Source organism: Mustela lutreola, chromosome 4 (assembly GCF_030435805.1).
Source record: "Mustela lutreola isolate mMusLut2 chromosome 4, mMusLut2.pri, whole genome shotgun sequence".
NCBI lineage: Eukaryota > Metazoa > Chordata > Mammalia > Carnivora > Mustelidae > Mustela > Mustela lutreola.
The window spans coordinates 169,571,938-169,585,681 of record NC_081293.1 but is presented as its reverse complement, the minus strand read 5'-3'; the positions used below and the strand labels follow the sequence as shown (position 1 = coordinate 169,585,681).

General features: G+C 33.3%; 1 protein-coding gene across 1 annotated transcript in view; it reads right to left on the bottom strand.

Annotated features, from left to right (window-relative positions):
- Positions 1–2,110: 2,110 nt before the first annotated feature.
- The window catches only part of CAPZA2 (capping actin protein of muscle Z-line subunit alpha 2), a 60,267-nt gene continuing 48,633 nt past the window's right edge, over positions 2,111–13,744 (bottom strand). The window contains exons 7-10 of the mRNA XM_059171652.1: positions 10,622–10,700; positions 8,451–8,522; positions 3,985–4,047; positions 2,111–3,135 (exon numbers count right to left, since the gene is read on the bottom strand). Of these exons, the coding sequence (XP_059027635.1) occupies positions 2,995–3,135; positions 3,985–4,047; positions 8,451–8,522; positions 10,622–10,700 (355 nt within the window). The 3' untranslated portion in view covers positions 2,111–2,994. The remainder of the gene's footprint in view (positions 3,136–3,984; positions 4,048–8,450; positions 8,523–10,621; positions 10,701–13,744) is intronic.

Genomic DNA, 13,744 nt, shown 5'->3' with positions numbered 1-13,744 from the left:
TTCACAACACACATGCATTACAAAACACCCATGTTAACTGCTGGCAAAATATGCCTTTATATTTTAAACCCACTAATTGGCAAAGGCACAAATGATTATCAGCATGGAAGATCTTTTCAAAGGATCTTGCATCATTCCAAAACTTTTGGTGTGATACAGTAAAAACTGATTTTAACCACAGAAAGGGCCACCCAAATGCTATGGAATTACTTATAGTTGTCTGTAATTAGTTTCCTAAGAATTTCACTTTTAAAGAACATTTTTAACCAGAACTTCCAGAATACTTAAGTGCTCCTATTCCCTTTTTAATTTCCAAAATCCCAAATGAAAAAATGCCTCATAAATATCTGTACCGTATTATTTGCTTAACTCATACAAATGTATTATGAATGTATATCTAGGTGTCCTCTCAAAAAACAGCACTCATGTCAAAATACTTACTTCCACTGTAATTTGTAATTTCAATACCCCACAGTACCCCCAGGCTTCACAGCTGCTTGAAGTCTTCTCCCCTCCTACCCCAACCACTCACTTCCTTGATCCTAGTATCATTATAAATAAATTTAACTCCTTAAAAATCTCAGTTTTAAATAACACGTCACCCTAATCACCATTTCCTACACTACCAGATCATTCCCTTCTAGTAACCCAACTCTAACTGTACCTATAATCCACTGATTGTGCCACATTTTCACTATTCTGCTCTCCTCCTGGCTTCATTTCCCCCTCCTCACCTAGCTTGAGTTCCATAGGCTACCATTACAAGTTTATCCCCTCACCCCATGGTCAGTCAACCTCTCTTGGCAAAACCACAGCTTTGGTTAAGTTTAATTCATCTACTCTATGCCTGCACCCATGCAGCTCCACATGCTTAAGAGAGCCATACTCGCTGGTCTCACTTTAAATCATCACTAACCTTGAGTTAGCCTTCATTTTGTCTAACTACCAAACCCTGTCACCCAGGTCCATTCACTCTCCTGTTCTTTCAGCCCAGAGGACCTCTCTACCTCCTGTCTCCAGTATCTAACTGCTACATGGTATTTCCCCTTGAAATCAAACACTGAGCTCATGATCAGCCCTACCCCCAATTTCTCAACCCCCCAAATGTCTCTGACATTTCTCTTTATCTCATATTCAGCAATCAAATTTTGGCAAATCTTTTTGATTTTACCTTTAACACATATCCAGAAATCACTACCTGTATAGCCTACAGCTACCACCTCAGACCAAGCCACCGTTTGCTCTCAACCAGGTCACTGCACTAGCCTAACTGTTCCCCGAATTTTACCCTTGCCTCCATACTTCACCCTTAAGTCATCACCTTAAAGACAAATGCATGTATTTTCAAGATCACACTCTAGGCTGTTAAACAGCCAAAGTAACTGACCTTTAGGGGATAAAAATCCATGACAGTCCAACTGATATGACTGAGCGAGGCAATTAAAGATTCACCTAGTATATAGTTCAGAATCATCATAAGACTTTTGAAAATGTCTTTTAAAGAAGGAAAGAGACAATTAACATTGCTAATTCATTTTCTTCAGAAAACCCAATATGGCAAAACTAGAGAAAACAATTTAACGAAATTAGAGAAAATGACTTAAATCAAGCCATCAAATTTCATATTAAATTCTCAGTGTTTTCAAAGCCCAACTCTGACTTTTAAAAATAAGTTAAGTAACATGCTTTCACTGGGAAAATTTTTAAATTCTATACAACTCAAGCTAATGAAATATTTTATTGTACATAATGAAAGTGGTGTTTAAAAAAAAAACACTTCCAGGCCCAGACATCTTCAAGAGTATGTGAGGAAGGAATTCCACTGGAGTATAATAACCATACTCGACTGAATGAAACCATAAATCTACCCCACTCTCTACAATAAATATTAACATTCACCACAGGTTTAAAATTCCTGTAGCATCAGTAAATGTAAATTTTAAAATATTACAAACATGCTTATGATGCACAGGAAGATGGAAAAATTTAGACTGTAATGCAAACCATATGTACTCCCAGCTTTTCTAATTTACAACCAGTTAAGAATCACAATATCCAAAGAAAGTATTTTAAAATAGTATGACTCATTGATAAGTGATATCTACTCAGATAAATTAGGAAAATTTTCATTTTAATGTCACATTGAATTTCAGTACTTTTCAATCCAAGAAAAGAAATAAACTGAGACATGGTCATGAGTTCAGGATTATATATATTACAATTTGCCTTGTTATAATACATTTGTGGCTTTATGATAAAAATAACTCAGGGACATATGGAGTTCAAGCTAATTTGCGTAACTGTCACAAGAAAAAAGCATTAAATGCATTTCTGAAATAAGTATTTTCATTTAATTTCAGAATCTCAAAACAGCATTAGACGTTGGCCTTGTTTTAAAAAAGTTTAGTTAAACACTAAGCTAGCTAAATAACCTTCTTGAAAGGTTCAAAACACAATTGATATAGAAAATGCTTTCCCTCTAATCTTGATCTTACATAAATGGTAGAGGTGAGGGGGAAAAAGGTAGACAATTTCTTTAGCAGCATATATGGCTAAATCCATCAACCACCTTAAACTAGAATGTCCATTATTGACGCCATTAAAAAGAACTGGGCAAATATCAAAAGTTACCCACTTCATAAACCAAAAGACAACAATTTTAGGGTTATGATAAGTAAAATATTTTTGAAACACTTCAAAAACTTTTAACATTAACCTAGAGGAATCATCTCTTAATTATAAGAAAGAAAAGTGTAACAGAAAGTAAAAGACATTTAAACTAAACTGATTTTCAATCCTCTTTGAAGAAAAGAAATGAAAAATAATGGTTGATTAGCTAAGCTTTGTGCTCTAACCAAACTAATTAATTACAGTGATTTTTAAATGGCAACAGCCCATCTGACTGGGTAGCTTGACAGTTCTGAATACTTTTGCAATGATTTTTTTTTTTTAAACGCAAAGACATTAAAATGATCCGGTCATGCAATGTTCATCTTATGCATTCTGCATCTCTTTGCCAATCTTGTAGCTAAGGATCTTGTTCCAATCAATCTTAGTGCGTGTAACTGGCAACTGTCGACGTAAGGCTTTGAAAGTAGTGTCCGACATTGTCTGATAATTCTCACTGATGGCGGTCTATGAAAAACAGTAGTTAAAAGTTTAAAGAAATAAAAGAAACAGAACAATTTATAAAGCACACAGATGTTTTAGAAAAACTTTTATTTAAGCAGCCTATTTCAGTTTTTAAAAAGTAAAAAAAAAAAGTCAAGTAAAAACCCCAATGTGGTTTTAAAAGCTGTTTAAAAGCAACAAAAAGAGGTATCACCTGGGTGGCTCAGTCAGTTAAGTGTCGGACTCTTGATCTTGGCTCAGGTCTGGATTTCACAGTTGTGAGTTCAAGAGTCACATGCTCTACTGACTTAGCCAGCCAGGTGCCCCTAAAAGAAAAAGCTTATAATCATTTTGAATATTTAATGAAATGAAACTGTAAATTAGATTTAATATTTGTATATTCTCATTTTGGATCAATTTTACTATTTCACTCAGAATAATTTTATATATTATTGTTTGTAAGGAGCAGAAATAGGGCTAATCCACAAATTAAATATGTAAGTTCAAGAGTACAGTTTAGAAGCTGATAAAAATAAGAATATAAAGTGAAGTAAGATCCAAGCACATTACACATAATCTAAATAATACTTCGGGAATTACTTCATAAATTAAATTTTCCAATCAAGAACAAAATAACCATTTAAAATCTTGCATATTATGACTAACACTCAAAAATTACAGTTGGCTAAAACAGAGTTTTTGCCATTTTCATTAGTCTGTCACTGAATTAAAAACAAGCAAATTAAAAAATATAAGACTATGTTTTATTATAGTGAAACAAATGAAAAAAATTCAGGCTCATAAATGAAATTAAAATTTCAGTGCCATTAGTTAAAGCAAATATAAATTATGTAGTATTTTTGAAAAACATACCTGGTATTCATTTTCTGCAGCTTCTACAATCTTTATAAATTCTTTTGCTGTCTGCACCTCATTCTGAATGAAAAACAAAACCAAACGTAAATGGTAATTTAAAATACCACTATTTAAGTTTTCCATTTTTTTAAGTATAATTGACACACAAAGTCGCAGTAGTTTCTGCTGTACAACATCGTGATTTAACAAGTTTAGACATTATGTTATGCTCACAAGTAACTACATCTGTCACCATGCAGTGCTAATACAGAATCATTGATTATCTTTCTCATTCTATGCCTTTTATTCCCATGACTTAGTCATTCCATAACTAGAAGACTGTAGTTTCCACTCACCTTCACCATTTTGCCCTTCCCCCACCTCCACTCTCTCTGGCAACCACTAGTTTGTTCTTTATATTAGTATCTTTTTGTTTATTCACTTTTTTTCTTAATTCCACAAATGAGTGAAATCATATGGTAACTGACTTTCTCGTCTGTCTTATTTCACTAAGTGCAGTATCTTCTAGGTCCAACCATATTGTCATACATAGCACAATCTCATCCTTTTTATGGCTGTATAATATTCCATTATATGTAGTGTCCCCAGTCTTCCTTATCCATTCGTCTATTGGGGGATACTTAAGTTGCTTCCATATTTTGTCTACTGTAAACAATGTTGCAATAAACATTCCTATATCTTTTCCAATTAGTGTTTCATTCTCTTTGGGTAAATATCCAGAACTGGAATTAGTGAATCATATGGTATTTCTACTTTTAATTTTTTGAGGAACTTCCATGCCATTTTCCACAGTGGCTATAGTAGTTTGCATTCCTACCAACATTGCATGAAGGTTCCTTTTCCTTCACATCCTTGCCAACACTATTTGTCTTTTTGATTTTAGCCATCCTGGTAGGTGAAAGGTGATGTATCATTGTGATTCTGGTTTGCACTTCCCTGATGATTAGTGATGTTGAGCACCTCTTCATGTCTGTTGGCTATCTGTATGTCTTCTTCAAAAAGGATGTCTATTCAGGTCCTCTGCCTATTTTTTAATTGGACTGTTTACTTTTTGGGTGTTGAGTAGACTTTTTTTTTTTTTTTAAGACTTTACTTATTTATTGACAGAGAGAACACTAGCAGGGGGAGCAGCAGGCCAAGGTAGAGGGAGAAGCAGGCTCCTCGCTGAGAAGGAAAGCCCAGCGTGGGGCTCCCGGGATCATGACCTGAGCTGAAGGCAGATGCTTAACCTACTGAACCACCCAGGTGCTCTTGTCTAAGTTCTTTATATATTTTGTATATTAACCCCTAATCTAAACACATCATTTGCAAATATCTTCTGCCACTTAAGAAGTTGCCTTTTTGTTTTGTTGATGGTTTCCTTCACTGTACAAAAGCTTTTTATCGGATGTAGTCCCAACAGTTTATTTTTGCTTTTATTTCGCTTGCCTTAGGAGGCATACTTTGAAAAATGTTCCTAATGCCAAGGTCAAAAAAATTACTGTGCTCTCTTCTCTTCTAGGATTTTGATGGTTTTAGGCTTCATATTTAGGTCTTTAATCCATTCTGAGTTTATTTTTGTGTACACCATTATTATTTTTAAATAGGTATGTCAATATATGTATAATTACTGCTCTACTATAGTTTAATAAGTAACACAGAAATTATAACAAAGTGAAAATATTGTAGGATCAATTATTCTAAGTCCAATGGAAACTGGGCAGAAGTATTTCGAAAGTCTGCAGAATGAGCCTGGTTTCACTGTTTAAGGAAAGCAAAGTATTAATAATACATATTGATGAGAAACTCAATTATAACACTTAATATGAATTTGACAGTCTTTACAGGTAAGAAGTTAGTCATAAATTTCTAATTAATGACTGTATCTAAATATTAAATATGTACTCAACAGTATTTACCACCATAATAATACAATTTTAAAACATTGGCAAAAGCTTATTTTATTTATTTTTTTATATTTTATTTATTTATTTGACAGAGAGAGAGATCCCAAGCAGGCAAAGAGGCAGGCAGAGAGAGGGGTACGCAGGCTCCCTGCTGAGGAGAGAGCCTCATGCGGGGCTCAATCCCAGGACCCTGAGATCATGACCCAAGCCAAAGGCAGAGGCTTAACTCACTGAGCCACCCAGGCACCCCAGGAAAAGCTTATTTTAAAGTTTAAGGTGAATTTACTATAGTGTTTAAATATCTTCTGGAAAATTTTTAACATTCCAATACATGAGTTTCTTTGCTTTCTTCCTAACAGCAAAAATGTGAACAGTGTTAATAAAAAATTCTCTAATACCTTTTTTTATGTATGTCTTATGTATTTATACATATGTATTTATATTTCTATTATATGTGCTTTTTTTTCTGTCCAAAAACAGCTAAAGAAAAAGAAAGAAAAGAAAAGAAAATCTTGCAAAATAAAGTAAAATATTCATTTCTAAAAAGCAGCATAAAAGGTATATTGGTCAAGTTTAATTACTATGACCACCTCACAACAATTCCACAGTCTGTAACTTAGGAAGAATCTTTGCTTAGTGTCAAACTAAAGAATATAGGACCAAGTACTCTGTTATGCAAAAGTTACATGTATGGACATGATAAAGAACAATACCAAACACCGTGTCTCATGGAAAACCAGACCTTAGTTTCTTTTACTGGCAAATTTTGCAAGTAGAGTACTATTTAGCATAAATGCAGAGTTACTTAAATGCTAGTGAAACATTTTCTTAAATACCAGCTCTCCTCTCTTCCCAGGTAGCAACTGGCCTTACACGTTCACTCGTGTTTCTTAATGTTAAATCAAATGCTTTCTTAAATTAAAAATTAACTCTTCTTTGTACCTGTTGGTTAGCTAATTTTGTATATTAGCAGTTGATGTTTATAATATATTGGCATTTTTAGGTATGTGACACAAAAGTTTATAGGAAAATATAAAATTGACTATTAATGTTATATTATTAATATCACTGGGGCAAAAAAAAAAATCCCACAAAGAAAGAACTGCACGTGTAACGGAAAGAATGTGTGAGAGAACTACGTTGGGAAATAAAATCAAGTTCACAGTTTCATGAATTTGAAAGCTGAACTTCAGAAAAACTTCATTTAATCATAATCTAGATAGAGGGGAAAAACACAATAGAGTTTAAAAGTTCAGTAACAGAATTGAAGGCCTAAATTTAAGAGCTAAAACTATAAAGTTCTTATAAAAAAAACCCTGGAGTAAATCTTCATGACCTTGGGTTAGGCAATGGTTTCTATTAATACACCAAAAGCACAAGTAACAACAATAAAAAAAAATAAAATAAATTGGGACTACATCCAAAGTAAAATCTCTTGTTCTGCAAATGATAACAATAAGAAAGTAAAACAACACACGGAATGGGAGAAAATATTTGCAAATCCTGTATCTGATACAGGACTTGTATTCGAAACATGTAAGTAACAATTACAACTCAACAATAAAAACACAAATAACAAATTAAGAAATAGACGAAGGATCTGAATAGACATTTTCCTGAGGAAGATATACAAATAACCAGTAATACATGAAAAGATGTTCAGCATCATTATCCATCAGGAAAATGTAAATAAAAACCACAATAAGATACCTCTTTATACCAAACAGGATGGCTATCATGGAAAAAGTGGTACCCTCGTAGACAAGTGATGGAAATGTAAAATGGTGCAGCCACTCTGGAATAATCTGGCAAAAGTTCTTCAAAAGGTTGAACACAGAACTACATACAACCCAGCAATTCCACCGCCACCAAAGAAAAAACAGAAAAATGAAAACAAACGTCTCCACAAAAAATAGTACACAGGAGTTCAAAGCAGCAAAAAGTAAAAAAAACCACGAATGTCAATCCAACTGATAAATGGATAAATGCAATGTGGTATATGGAATATTATTTTGGAATAAAAAGGAATGAAGTACTGATATATCCTCCAACACTGATAAACATTAAAAACATCATGCTAAGTGAAAAAAAGTCTCAAAAGACCACATATTATAGGATTCAGTTTATATGAAATGTCCAGAATAAACAAATCCATAGAGTTAAAAGGTAAATTCACAATTGCCTAGGGCTGAGGAGGGTTTTGGGGGAAAGCTGATGAGGAAGACAGATGAGGAGTGACTGCTAATGGGTACAGGGTTTCTGGAAGACAAAAACATTCGAAATTAGATTGTGGTGATTATATAGTCTTGTGAATATACTAAAAAGCACGGATGAAATTTTATACTTTAAATGGGTGAATTGAATGGTATGTGAATTATACCAATAAAACTTCTAAAAAAAAGTTATATACAGACTTCCAGTTAACTTACCATCTTTTTTTTTTTAACTTACCATCTTTAATCTATTTGAGAACACTTTAATCTAAAGCAGAAATATTACTTAAAATGTTAATTTCAAAACTGTTCTGGTTTTATAGAAGTTATCAGGTTGTTGAAATTTTATTTTGAAATTACTTACAGACACTGTTAGGGAATCTTGTATATCTTTATGACTCACTAACTGAACATTACCATCTTCATAATAATGAACCTATTAGAAAAAGAAATTACAGAAACCACACATTATAGGAATCATCAAGATAGATCTTCACGGCTTCAACAACACATCAGTGCAAGTGACTACCAATTTCAGCTCTAAACCTAGACTTCTCTGCTGAGCTCCTGACCTTGCAAACTCCAGGATAACTCTTTCTGTCTTCAGCCTAGTGAGATTAATTTACTGTTCCTGTAAATGACTGAGGCAAGCCCTCCACTGACCTGACTCTGGACATTTCTACCTAATAGATATTTTACTGATAACTAAACTCAAGATTTCCAAAACTGAACACACCATATTCCCTCCCAAATATCATTCCTCCTTTGTGCATTTCCACCAACCATTTAATTCCTCATAATTCAGACACAAATTTATTCAATAAGCATTAGCTGAATGATTGCACGCCTGCTACTACAGAAGGTTCTAGGGATGCACAGCTTTTAAAAAAGAGTCCTTGGCCTTACTTTTCAATACAACACAATAAGAGATATGTACAAAGTACATAGAGAGTCTTGGGACACTGAGAGTCTTGAGACTCTTTGAGATTTAAGAAAGAATTTCAGAAAGGAGGTAACAAGACTTGGGTTCAGCAATATAAGTATGACAACAATTAAACCAGGGAAGATAATGCAACTGAGCTAAGAGAACAGCATACTGTAGAAAGGCTTGGAGGTACTTATGGCTGGAATGTGTATGAGACTGGGGAGCGAGAAGAGTGACTGGAGAAATAGGTAAAGACAAATCAATTTGGGCCTTGTGTGCCATGCAAACATGTCTGGCCTATCTAGTAAGTGAGAGTGGTCTTACGAAATAATATATCCAGATTTAAATTTTTAGAAATCATCTTTGTGACAATGGCAATGTGAAAAGTAGATTGGGGGATGGCAAAGGGTCCAGATATTCAATAAAATAACAATTATATGCTAGGCATCACACTAAGTGATGAAGACAGAGCTATGAATCAGACAATCCCAGCTCTCAATAAGCTCTGGCTCAACAGAAGCACCATTTTAGAAATTATCCAGGTGAAAGCTATTGAGACCCAACTGAAGGAGAGAATAATTCAACAGTAATAATGGTCATCATTCATCAAGCACTTCATGTCTGACTCTGTTCCAACCATTTTGCCCATATCAACCAATCTTCAAACAACCATATAAGCCTTCTACTGCTGTTTTCTTTTTTAGATTCATGAGGAAACAAGCAAAAACAGCTAATATTAAATGATTTCCTGTGGTCATACAGATCTGAGATTCAAACTCAGTCAGACTGCTTTCAAAACCCACACTCTTAGCCTCTCTTCTCTATCCCCTAATGGACAGTCATAACAAAACATAAAAACAACAGGATAAAGACTAGAAATGTATAGTGGAGTCAAATGACAAAGCAGCTGTATCTGATCCATCTTATTCCTTTATGGCTTTTAGCACAATACCTTTCATGATAGTTAATGAAATATACTGAATAAATAAGTGAACCAGTATAGAAAAAGACTGGTCAGTCTTTAACCTGTTTAGTAATATCTATATTCAAATACTTCCTCTTATTTATCATATGTTCTTCTATATAAACATTTGAGTTTATATTAAATGAGTCAGAGAATTCAATTATGGTGGGTTTCTTATAAGAAATCAAATATGAGTACAGAAGAATACTTAAAGGATAAATGTCATATCTACATTTTAATATATAAATACAATAAATATATACTTATATATCTATATGCAAATACATACATTAATATTATACCTCACCCAATTCCACCCAATTCAGGAGACAGAACAGCACAACTCAAACTCAGAGGATGCTTGGATGAACAAACTGTTTGAAGAGCAGACCAAATGGTAGCATCTAATTTTAGCTGTGTTTTTAGAATCTGTAAGCTATCCTTGCATATTTTTGATGACTAGGGAATGAACTGCAAGGTTATTTGAAAGATGAAATCAACACTACTTGTTTTCCCCAATACCTCAAAACAAAGATCTAGAGAAGAAATTTTTATTGTGTACTGAGAAAAAGTAAATTTATGAATTAGTTGTTTCTCTGTTCAGAATCATCTAGAGAGCAGTAAACAAATTCTTTTTATTTCATACCTGAATTTTCAAGATGCCAACCACCTGAGTGGTTGAAGGGGTGATTGTAAACTTCCACTCTGACCTCCAACGACCATTCCTTAAAAATAAAAACAGCAGCTGTAAATAAGGTAAGGAAAATAATTTGAATAAATTTTAAGTTCCAGATTTAAATTTAATGCTACAATATGAGAGTGTGGGGGATGGATGCTGGATATTCATTTTTAAATCACTGAAATATTTAAAAGAATCAAAGGGTTAAGTTCAGTTATGAGCTACATTTAATCTTCATCCTACTGATAAGAAAGGACATATACAATGGATACAACTAAAGAATTCTAAAGCTAAGGCTTAAAATACAGATCAAAACTATATTATATAAGCTACTTTTTGGGGAAAAATTTTAAGCTATTTCTTCGCAACTGACATGCTTTAATTAACAGTAAACTGAATAAAGAGGTGAAGGGGAATGGGAGATACAGGCTTCCAGTTATGGAATTAATAAGGCAATAAAAGGGATAAAAATACGGAATATAGTTAAAAGTATGTAATAATGTTGTTTGGTGACAGATGGTAGCTATACCTGTGGTGAGCACAGCACAGCTACAAACTTGTCGAATCATTACACACCTGAAACTAATGTAACCTTATGTGTCCAGTATACTTCAATTAAAAAAAAGAATAAACAGAACAAATGTTCAGATTACCAGGGGCTATCACAAATACAGTCAATGTAGTCTGACAGCCACTGAAGAGTACAAAGTACCAAATGTTTTTTAAAAGACTGGGTAATAATACAATATTTTAAAGGTTTTGATATCTGGAAAGAGAAAGACTTTATATAAGGAGTTGTAAGTGTCAGGAATTTTCTTCTGTTCCAGTTTAGGATTAAACTTCCACATAAAAGGCATATCCTCCTCTCACTTAAAATGGCTTTTGGTATGCAAATTAAACACATATTAATAGTAGGAAATTGTGACATTACAAACAAGCATCTAATATGTTATTCATTTTTGCCTCCCAGATAATGAATCTTATCCTTTTTTTGGCCTTTTCATGTCAACTTTCCTTTTACCCTTAGTAGCTTTTTTTTTTTTTTTTTTTTTAAAGATTTTATTTATTTATCTGACAGAGATCACAGGTAGGCAGAGAGGCAGACAGAGATAGGAAGGGAAGCAGGCCCCCTGCTGAGCAGAGAGCCCAATGCAGGGCTGGATCCCATGACCCACTGAGCCACCCAGGTGCCCCATACCCCTAGTAGCTCTTTGTATGCTAAACACATATTTTGAAATGCAGGTTTATACCTGTTAGGTTTTTTTTGGAATAGTAGCATATGTTTCTGAAATAGTCACAGAGTTAATGGATCACTGTACTGGCTTTGCTATAAAATTACTTCTGGGTTCCTTGTAATATTTTGGCAATCTGCCCAATCATGAAAATCCACAGAATGAGAGTACTCATATCTAAAGTTAACACTTAACATGTGAAAAGTACTCTCATTAGAACAATGCGTTATGATCTACAAAATAATAGAATTTTATACCATGCCTTGATTTTGAGGGACACCCAAAATTATCCGTAAGTAGCTCAGTTGGACAAAAAACCTGTCTATTTATTTTTATTTCGTGATTCTGAAAGAAGTAATTCCTTTTATTTAGATATTAATATTGAGCACTATTAAGTTCTAAGCATATATACTTCTGATTTATTATGACAATATGCATATATAAACACTGATTACAAAAAGAAAAAAGGAATTTTAAATCCAGTAATGGTACCAATTTAAGAACTATTTCAAAAAATCCTTCCATAGGCATTACTACTATACAGTAATGGTAAATGATGCTGAGTCATAGCCTTTTATCAATGGAGTATGTTATCAATGGAGTCGAGATATACTAGCTTTATTTATATTCTTCCTTTCTCTTCTATTAACACTGTAATTACAAATGTGTATTATTCCCTAGACATTAGGAAAAGAGTAGAGCCCAAGAAGACAAAGTCCTAATGAAATCTATTAAATGTCCATGACTATTATCTTTTGATTTTAATTCTATCTGTATTTTAGGTGCACTGAAGTATATTTCTTTGTACCAAAATATTCAGATTTTACTGAGATTATTGTGATACGTGATGTCTACCCCTCTGAATGTCATTTAGAATTTATCTTCTTTAAAGAGTGGAAGTCACTTTTAATTTCCATGATACAATGTTCACTGTGGTAGTTTAGGAGAAAAATTCAGAAATGGGAAGCAAATTAGTAAGAACAGAGAACTCAAAAACACCATCTTCATTTCACATATGCTAAAGCTCAAATTGTTTTTCAAAACTGATTAGTAAATTCACTGTAACATCTCTAAATATATATTGAAATAAAACTTAGCAACAAGAATTTTCCTTTAATAGTTCACCTCAACAAGATTTTATGATACATATCTTGGCACAAATTGCATAAATTAATAGATTTATTTCTTTAGGATACTGGTAGGTTACTGCTACAAGATTTTATGCTTAGAATGGAGAAACTACACTTTTATTAACTTTATATACCAGAATCTTTAGGGAACTGCAGCTTGTCATTAAAGTGTACATTAACATATAGAATTGACTTTCCTTCAGTGATAATGGATTGCATTTCTCCAAATGTTCTTGGTTAACCTTGTAGCCTTGCATTTATTTCTAAGATGGTTAATAGTGGAGCAATCTTGGGCCATGAACCAAATTAGTCCACAGGGGTTATTGATTACCTCTTACTTTACCCTTGAGAGCACAACCAGCCAACTTGGCTAAACAAGTCAAATATTATGATTACACTTATTCTGATGATCTTAGCATGTATTAGCAAAAAAGGAGGATGAAGGTAAAGATTTTTTTCAATTTTGAGTTTATAACGTCTTGTAGAACCTCAGAATTTTATAAAGAAGATGTCTCAGAAACAATCTTGTCTAAAAATACAAAGGCTCAACAATTTGTCAAAAGTCCAAGATTAACACGGCAAGTCATGTTTTAGGGGGCTGGATTTTTATAAGGAATAATCAATGAATTTGATTACAAGATTATAATTTAATTAAAATGAAATTATGATTGTAATCTGCCTCACTGTATAAAACAGTCATTTATTCCTTACATTGGCCAGCCAAGCAC